Raw genomic sequence first — 10655 nt, 5'->3', positions numbered from 1 at the left:
AATGTGTATTCTACATATTTGTAGAATACTCCTATTTACGTAGATCACGTATTCTAAACATTGTAGATTCAATGAAAAAAGTAGATTTCGTTTTCTACTTCGTAGAATGTCATTTCTACTTTTTTTAGAACATAATCTGAAATTTATAATTTTAACTTTTTTATAACTGGAAAATATACCATTAAGTTCATATAGGTATTTTAACAAATGTTACTATTTTTACAAATTTTTTTTGTTTGTAAAACTATTTATTAAAATTATTTTCATAAATATTAAAGGGTATTATAGGAAAATATGATACAAAATATAGATTAGTCTAAAATGACATAGTTACTATTTTTTTGCTCTAAAAAAACAGTTTTCCGATTTTTTTAATTTAGTGAAATATTACTCCCTATGTTTCATATTAAATGTAATTTAAAAAAAAAATTGTTTTCATTATAAATGTCGTTATACATTTTCATACATATTTAAAAGGAATTTTTAATTTGCTCTCATTTTTGGTTCATTAGTCAATAAATTCAAACAAAATATACTATTTTGTAAGAATAAAACCAAAAATTACTAATTTTCTTAATTTGTATGCAAAAAATTTAAACACACATGAAACATACTGATTATTTAATTAACAATCAATGCCTGAAACATAGAAATCAATTTAAAAATGTTACTCTTAGAGCTAACTAAATTGATAAAGAAATTATGTTGTTGCAAAACAACTAAAAATGTTTTTTTTAATTAATACAAATCAATAACATTCAAAACCACTTGATTGCTATATATAGATACACTTATAAATCATGGTAATAGAAAAAAAAAACAAAACAATTCAGAGAAGAAGTTAAAAAGTAATCATACAGAATGGAGACTAAGACAATTTTCACGGCATTTTTCTTTATCACCACTTTGGTATCATCTGCGTATCCAAATTTGGGCCAAGAAGATACTGACGATGAACCACTGGTCAATCCCGGTCGCGAGTTTGATACATTAGATGCGATATCTCCGGTTTCACAAGATTACAATAATTATATGCTAGAGAACCTCCCATCAAAATACATAACGTATCTCGAAACTTGCGGGAAAAATATGGGGCCTAGTGGTACTGTGAAATGTAATGTAGATGTTCTTAAAGAGATTCTTACGAATAAACCCATTTCCAGAGAATGTTGCCAAAAGGTAGTAAAAGCTGGAAAAGAATGCTACATGGAGATTAGAAAGTTTATGTTTCGATTGTATCAACTCAAACGCTTTGCCTATCAAGTTTCTTTCAAAATCATCAAGGTTTGGAATAGATGTTCTGCTGAAGTTGAAAGTCCTTCATCATCTCATGATGAAACGAATGAGTTATCTTGATTGAACATTTGTTATATTGTATGATGTATTTTGAAATAATGGTTTGTTATACTATTTTATCTATATAAATTGAAATCAAAGTTTCATCATCCTAATTTTAATCATGGGTTATCCTATAAAGTGTTTGTTTAGCATAGTTTTGAGTTTATCAAATATAAAATCTAATTGTACATGAATCTTGTTAAACAAAATCGTATATTTCTTTCTTTGTTCCTCGAATAAATTATGTTGTTTGAGAATCAAGTAGATTTATAAGAACAAATAAAATGTGAGAGAACGATATAGGAAAAAAACCAATAGGTAACTCTCATTTTTCTTCAAAACAAAAGCTGATCTCATTTTTATGATCCTAGCTAGGATCTAGTTTGAAAATTCTTGATAACGATTTGTGAATTAATTATGTAAGCTCTTTTACAATGTTTTTCCACAAAACATATAATCTCTTTGTATTTTCAGGTCATCTTAGATGAGATGATCACTATTTTGACGCCATCATATGAAAGGGATAAGTACCAAAGAAAAGTGGAGTGAACAGAAGATGAACTCCCTTGAAAATGCAGAGACATGTTTTGATTAAGATGGTTTCAATGGATAAGGTTTGTTGGGTATCAGGACGAGTAACAAAGAAGACAAAGAAGAAGAGTCTAGGATATCATATTGTGCTTCTTCACTTCCCGAAGGAATCAAACACATGTATTTATTCACTATAACTAGCATGAACTCAGATAAACATAAACTTAGAAAGATCAATGTTCCCAAGAGAAAAAGATTTCATGATTGTTTATGTTCTTGTTACTTATCTCCAACGGAGTTACAAATTATATATCCACAAAGATAACCAAGCTTAACCCGCAAAAAAAAGACACTTGGTTCCCGAACAAGAATATACAGTACAATTAAGATTCATGTAGCCCTATAAACAAAGCGTATTATTTTTGGTAACCCAGACTGAAACGTGTTCTTGAACATCTCTTCTTTGTTCCCCGATTCCCAGAGGGAAGAAGCTCGTTGAAATAGAATTCTCAATGCGTTATGAGAGAGACGGTGCTACTGTATTAATCATTTTAAGGCTTGGGACGCGGCCCATTAAGACATGTGTTACCCTTTGCGTTAAGAGAATACTAAGGCTTCACCTTGATCAGGGCTGGGACTTTTAATCGGAACTGTTTACCCGGACCCGATCCGGCCCAAAATGGACCGGTTCGGTTCATTTATGGCTATATTAGCTGACGGTCTTGCTTCTAATATCCGTGGATATCGAAATTGATATTTTAGAGGGCTGAACATGGGTTAGATAGATTATGGGCACGTATATAACCAACGGACCACTTCAATTTATATGTAAATTATTTTATTTTGTAAATATATATGATTTACACAAGGGAAAATTTGGAGAAAAAAGTTTTTGGAAAAATACACAGATTTATATAAAAATTTACCAAATTGTCCAATCTTAATATTTCTCAATTCTTAATTTATTTTATATTTAATGTAACAGTTAAAAAAATAAAAATAAAATCTATAGAGTATCTATACAATATATTTTTAATATATCTTAAAATTTTTATTATTTGGAAAAAATAAAAATAAAAACTCAAGACGACGTCTTGTCTTCTCTGTATCCTCCATTTCTGATTTTTTTTTCCTTTCTCTAGTTTCATAGATTCTTCCTCTCTTTTGACCAAAAAAAAAAGATTATTCCTCTCATTTCATTAAGAAGTTTTTTGATTCATGAATCAGATTTCGGTTTCTAATTCTGCTACTATTTTACTCTGAAAATAGTTCTGTTTTTGAGTTGTGATTTGGCTGAGTTCAATAGAGATGGATGTTCTACGCCTTTGAAGAATTGGGTTATCTTGATTGAACCTTTATCATATTATATGATGTATTATAAAATAATGGTTTGTTATACTATTATATCTATATAAAATCAAATCAAATTTTCATCAGCCAATTCGTTCTTCTTAACTCTAATGCGGTCAAACATAATTGCACATGAATCTTGTTAAACAAAATCGTACATTTTTTTTTTTGTAACTCGAACAAATTATGTTGTTTGACAACCTAGTAAAACAAAGAAATTTTAACTGAGATAACTATATATGAAAGGAAAAAAAGAAGGTAACTCTCATTATATGAAAAAGAGCCTTTGTGTTTCAACAATTCAGAAGCTCTATACAACTATAACCAGTATGAACTCATATAAACATAAACATCTAATGGTATGTGGGGTGGATGGAACATGAACTCCCCTGAAGCTACAAATAAATGTTTCTGTTACGATGGTTTTAATGGCCAGATGGGTATGAGAACGAGTGAAGAAGAAGAAGAAGTAGAAGAGTCTGAGAGATCAAATGCTTTCTATAGTGCTTCTTCACTTGACGATTTCGAGGAATTGAACTGATGGATGTTATATTCTTGTAAAGCCTCTTTCTTTCTTTCTTTTTTCATCTTAATCATTAAATAAGCAACTTTATCATCTGTAGTTTGCATAGGCTTATGTCTTCTCTCTCTCTGTTTTTTTTTTCTAGTTTTACTGAAGAAGTTCCATTTAAGAGGATGTTCCAGGGAACGATGAATATGTGCATCGTGCTTCCAGCAGCAATAACAGTGTCGGTTCTTCATCTATGTATGGTGGCAGTGAATTCCCATGTTCTATTGTCATGACATGCCTTTGAAGGTAAGAGATTGGTCGAAAAAGTTGATTTTTTAACATCATGGAGCTGATCTGTGATGGTTTTCTGTTACTTTTAGAGATTATGAACGTTAAAGCTTGAGATTCCTCTTTTTTTGTGGTTAATAGGAAGAGGCTCCATTTACAATATTAGTTCTGTCTGCAGAGAACAGTTAGATTCGCAGTATGTGGATGAACTGTAGAACTCGGGTTACATAATTTGCAAAGAGCTTGAGTAAAGGTGAGTTTCGCCCTATTACATCTCATTTAAACTTAGATTGTGTCTTTAGAGAAACTGAAAAAGCGTTTGTGTTTTTTCTTTCTAGTTAGCTGACGCGACACCAAAGTGTTTCCGGGATAAGTTCTACCAGCTTGCAAGAAACTCACTAGCGAAGTTGGATTCAGTCAGAAACCATTATGAAGAGTTTCATTTGAAAGCATCCTGATATGATTATGGTGATAATACCAGGGATACATCATGTCACACATAAAATGATGAGACTGATCAGAGTGACAGTTACTTGATTGCAGGTTGAGTAGAAAAGGAGAGATTGAATCAGAAACGAACTCCATTGATAGAGCCATCGCAAACCTCACATACAACAAGATGGAATCCAACATAAGCAACCTTCACCTATTAGAAAGAGTACAATAAGCTTCTGCTGGATCAGAATCAACCATTCTCATCTCTTCGTCATCCTACATGGAGTCTCTTGTTACTTTATGTTTATATGTGTGTGTATATAGATGACTTAATGTTGCAAACTTCAGTTTTGATCTTTCTCTAAAGAATCTAGTTCTTTTTACTTCCTCTAGTAAGATCTATTTACTTTAGTAACGGTTAACAATGTTTAGTGGCCTAAAACTCGATATGAAAAAGAGCACATGTTTCAACAATTCAAAAGCATTATTCAATTATAATTTATTTTTAAGTTTATTAATTAACTAAATTAAACAAAATATTATACTCCTTACAGTCCACAAAGATAAAGTTTTAGAAAAAAATTATTTCACAGAGATATAATTTTTGTGTTATTCTATGAATTTTTGATTATTTAATAATAGTAAATTGTAACTTTCAACAATATTAATTGAGTTTATTGAGTTACTATTGATTTAACTTTATTGACAATATACATTTTCACAAAAGGATGCATTTATGCAAAAATTAATTTGATTTCTTAATATGTATAAATAATTCAGAAATATTATTTTTGTAAAATAGATGAAGTATCAAACACTTTATTTTCCCAAAAACCTTAAACCATATTTATTATGAAACTCAATGAATATTATTTAATTAACATTAAATGCTTGAAACAACTAAGATCATCTCCAATGTATTTTGTTATTTCCACCTCTAAAATATAAGAACTTTATAATAGAGGTCAGATATACTCCTATGTATTTTGCTATTTCTACCTCTAAAATAGAAGAACTCTATAATAGAGGTGAAATATACTCCAATGTATTCCTCTAAAATAGAAATCTCTAAATATAAAGTAAAAAAATAGATGAATGCTATTTCTTCCTATATAAATAGATGAAAAATAGAGATCGCTATTATAGAAAAAGAAATAGAGGTGTGTTGGAGCAATTTAACCTCTAAAAACTATTATAGAGGTAAAAATGACAATGAGTTGGAGATGCTCTAAGTAAGGTGTTACTCTTAGAGCTAACTGAAGTAATAAGGAACTTTGTTGTTTCAAAACATCTAGAAAACAATATTTTTATCAATTAATACAATCAACAGCAACAACATTCAAAACCAGCCAATTGCTATACATACACCCTTATAGATCACTGGGAATATCATTAAAAACAATTCAAAGAAGAAGTTATAAAGTGATCATACGTAATGGAGACTAAGACAATTTTCATGGAATTTTTCATAGTCACCACTTTAGTATCATATGCATATCCAAGTTTGGGTCAAGAAGATGTTGACAACGAACCACTGGTCAATCCCAGTTGCGAGTTTGATACATTGGATGCAATATCTCCGGCTTCGTAAGATTACACTATTTATATGCCAGAGAACATCTCACAAAATATAAAACGTATCTTGAAACCTGGATGGACAAGATGGCTCAGAGATATTGGGAAATATAATGATGATGTTCTTAAAGCGATTCTTACGAATGAGCGTGTTCAAGAGAGTGTTGTCTGAAGGTAGTAAGAGCTGAAAAAAAATGCTACATGAAGATTAATAAGTTGACGTTTCGATTGTATCAACTCAAACGCTTTGCTTCTCAAGTTTCCTTCAAAACTAATGAGGTTTGGAACAAAGGTTATGCTGAAGTTTAAAGTCTTTCATCATCTTATATGATGCGATTTAGATATCTTGATTGAATCTTTTGTTATATTATATGATGTATTATGAAATAATGGTTTGTTATACTATTCTAACTATATAAATAAAATCAAGCTTTTATCGGCTTATTTGTTTTCCTAACTCTAATGTGGTATAAAGACTCTAATGTGATATATTGGGTTGTTCTAACTAGTGTTTTTTTAGCATAGTGTTTCAGTTTATCAAATATAAAACAAAATTGCACGTGAATCTTGTTACACAAAATCATATATATTTTTATTTGTAACTCGAATAAATTATGTTATTTGAAAATCAAGTAAATTTATAAAAACTAATAAATAGCGAGAGAACGATATAGAAAAATAATAATATGTAACTTAAATTTTTAGTGAAATAAAAACGTTAATCTTATTTTTTATGATCCTAGCTAGGACGTAATACCGATTGGTGAATTAATGATCTAAAACTCTTTTACAATGTTTCCCACAAAACATATAATTTCTTTGTTTTTTCAAGGTATATATCATATTTTCTTTTATAATAATCCACATATAGAATGAAAACATCTTTGTGTTCATATGATCAAAATATAGATTCTCATGAGGAGACTGAACAAAAGGAAGTTACTTGATCAAAGGGACAATATGCTTATTCTTAATGGCCTAATACTCTAACTGAAAAAGAGCATCATGTTTCAACATTAATTAAGAAGATTTTATTCAACTATTACCAGTAAGAACTCAGATAAACATAAACTTAAAGGGATCAACGAACCAAGAAAAATGATTTCATGATTGTCTATGTTCTTAATATTTATTTCAAACGGCGTTTCAATCAAAATATAGATTCTCATGAGGAGACTGATCAGAGGGAAGTAACTGGATCAACGGAACAATATGCTTATTCTTAATGGCCTAATACTCTATATGAAAAATAGCATCATGTTTTAACAATCCATAAGCTTTTATTCAACGCTAACCAGTAAGAACTCAGATAAACATAAATTCAGAGGGATCAATGAACCAAGAGAAAAGATTTCATGATTGTCTATGCTCTTGGTATATATCTTAAATGGCATTTCAAATTATATATTCGCAGTCATACTTGTTCATGTTTCTACTTCTTCTTCTTGCTTGCTTGTTAAAGATTTATGTAGTACTTAATCATAAAGATTTATTAGACAAGACTGGACAAAGCTCTTTACAATTATTTGCAAAAATCATATACACTTCATCTATAAATTTTTTTTTGATTTTGCGAAGTCATCACTATATTTAGACCATGTAATTATTTCATGAAAAATAGACCCAAGTTTCTATTAGTTACAATTTTTTGCTTAAATAAAATATTAATTTCCTTGTTTTATATTAACTGTAATTTTGTTTTTTAAATATTTGTATTAAAAATGTTGTTATACATTTTCATACATATTTAAACATACTTTTCATTTGCTCTTATTTTTAGTTCATTAGTTAATAAATAAAAACAGAATATTATAGGAGTATTTAATAAGGATAAAACCAAAATTACTAATTTTCAAAATTTGTATGCAAAAACTTTAATGACAAAATAGTGAGTATTTAATTAACAATCAATTCCTGAAACACAGAAATCAATTTAAAAATGTTACTCTTAGAGCTAACTAAATTAATAAAGAAATTATGTTTTTGCAAAACAACTAAAAATGTTATTTCATTAATTAATACAAAATACCATCAATGACATTCAAAACAACTTGACTACTATATATATACACTTATAAATCATGGTAATTGCAAAAAAACAAAACAATTCAAAGAAGAAGTTAAAAATTAATCATAAAGAATGGATACTAAGAAAATTTTCATGGTATTTTTCATAATGACCACTTTAGTATCATATGTGTATCCAAGTTCTGGTCAAGAAGATGTTGACGATGAACCACTGGTCCATCCGGGTCGCGAGTTTGATTCATTGGATGCGATATCACCGGCTTCGCAAGATTACAATATTTATATGCTCGAGAACCTCCCACCAAAATACAAAATGTATCTTGAAACCTGCATGGACAAGATGAAGCTCATTGGGAAATGTGGTTTCAATGATGTTATTAAAGAGATTCTTACAAATGAACCTGTTTCAAGAGAGTGTTGTCTGAAGGTAGTAATAGCTGGAAAAGAATGCTACTTGGAGATTAATAAGTTGATGTTTCGATTGTATCAACTCAAACGCTTTGCTTCTCAAGTTTCTTTAGAAATTAATGAGGTTTGGAACAGATGTTCTGCAGAAGTTGAAAGTCCTTCGTCATCTGATGATTTTGCGATTTAGTTATTTTGACTGATTCTTTTGTTATATTATATGATATATTATGAAATAATGGTTTGTTATAATATTCTAACTATATAAATCAAATCAAATATTCATTACTTATTCGTTTCCCTAAATCTAATATTGTATAGAAAAAACTCTAATGTAATATCTTGGTTTGTTCTAACTAGTGTTTGTCTAGAATAGTTTTTTAATTTATCAAATATAAAACACAATTGCACATGAATCTTGTTAAACAAAATCGTATATTTCTTCCTTTGTAATTTGAAAAAATTATGTTGTTTGAAAATCAAGTAAATTTATAAAAACAAATAAATAGTGAGAGAACGCTATAAGGAAAAAAATATGTAATTTTTATTCTTTATGAAACAAAAACGTTAATCTCATTTTTATGATCCTAGCTATGACCTAATATGAAAATTTGTTATAGAGATTTGTGAATTAATTACTTATATCACTTTTACAATGTTTTCCACAAAACATATAACGTCTTTGGTTTTTCAAGGTATATATCATCTCTTATTTTGTAATAATCCACATATAGAATGAAATCATCTTTGTGTTCACATGATCAAAATATAGATTCTCATGAAGAGACTGATCAGAGAGACAATTGCTTGATCAAAGGGACAATATGCTTATGCTTAATGGCCTAATACTCTATATGAAAAGAGCATCATGTGTGAACAATTCAAAATTTTTTATTCAACTATAACCAGTAAGAAATCAGATAAACATACACTTGAGAGGGATCAACGAACCAAGAGAAAAAAAATTCATGATTGTCTATGTTCTTGATATTTATCTCAAACAACATTTTAGGTTATATATCAAGAGTCATCTTTCTTCTTCACTAGATATAGCTCTTTACAATTCTTTGCAAAAAAAAGAATATATACTTCAACACTTCTTTGGTTTCGAGAAGTCATCACAATATTTAGACCCTGAAATTATTTCAAGAAACATAGACCCAACTTTCAATTAGTTACAATTTTTTACTTAAGTGAAATATTACTTCCTAGGTTTCATATTCAATGTAATTTTGTTTTTTTTAATGTATTTATACGATTTTCATACATATTTAAACATAATTTTCATTTTGCTCTTATTTTTAGTTCATTAGTTAATAAATTCAAACAAAATATTATAGGAGTATTTAATAAGGATACTAATTTTCTTAATTTGTATGCAAAAACTTTAATGACAAACGTAGTGAGTATTTAATTAACAATCAATGCCTGAAACATAGAAATCAATTTAAAAATGTTACTCTTAGAGCTAACTAAATTAATAAAGAAATTATGGTTTTGTAAAACAACTAAGAATGTTATTTTATTAACTAATACAAAACATCATCAATAACATTCAAAACCACCGGACTACTATATATATACACTTATAAATCATGGTAGTTGAAAAAAACAAAACAATTCAAAAAAAGAAGTTAAAAAGTAATTATAAAAAATGGAGACTAAGACAATTTTCATGGCATTTTTCATAATGACCACTTTAGTATCATATGCGTATTCAAGTTCTGGTCAAGAAGATGTTGACGTTGAACCACTGGTCAATCCAGGTCGCGAGTTTGATACATTGGATGTGATATCACCGGCTTCGCAAGATTACAATATTTATATGCTAGAGATCCTCCCACCAAAATACAAAATGTATGTCGAAACCTGCATGGACAAGATGGAACCCATTGGGAAATGTGGTCTTTATGTATTAAAGAGATTCTTACGAATGAACCTGTTTCAAGAGAGTGTTGTCTGAAGGTAGTAAGAGCTGGAAAAGACCCATTGGAAAATGCGGTCTCTATGTTATTAAAGAGATTCTTACGAATGAACCTGTTTCAAGGGAGTGTTGTCTGAAGGTCGTAAAAGCTGGAAAACAATGCTTCATCGAGACTAATAAGTTGATGTTTCAATTTTATCAACTCAAACGCTTTGTTTCTCAGGTTTCTTTCAAAATTAATGAGGTTTGGAACAGATGTTCTGCAGAAGT

The 10655-nt window shown here is 29.1% G+C and overlaps 1 protein-coding gene and 1 pseudogene across 1 annotated transcript in view; both read left to right on the top strand.

The window, feature by feature from the left end:
* Positions 1-3580: 3580 nt before the first annotated feature.
* LOC106303634 lies at positions 3581-4685 on the top strand (annotated as a pseudogene).
* A 5430-nt stretch (positions 4686-10115) lies between these two features.
* LOC106340060 overlaps positions 10116-10655 on the top strand; it is a 12401-nt gene continuing 11861 nt past the window's right edge. The window contains exons 1-2 of the mRNA XM_013778932.1: positions 10116-10365; positions 10427-10653. Coding sequence (XP_013634386.1) covers positions 10116-10365; positions 10427-10653 — 477 coding nt within the window. The remainder of the gene's footprint in view (positions 10366-10426; positions 10654-10655) is intronic.

The sequence above is a fragment of the Brassica oleracea genome, chromosome C1 (genome assembly GCF_000695525.1).
Source record: "Brassica oleracea var. oleracea cultivar TO1000 chromosome C1, BOL, whole genome shotgun sequence".
NCBI lineage: Eukaryota > Viridiplantae > Streptophyta > Magnoliopsida > Brassicales > Brassicaceae > Brassica > Brassica oleracea.
The sequence above is the reverse complement of the archived record's forward strand: the minus strand, read 5'-3'. Positions and strand labels throughout refer to the sequence as shown.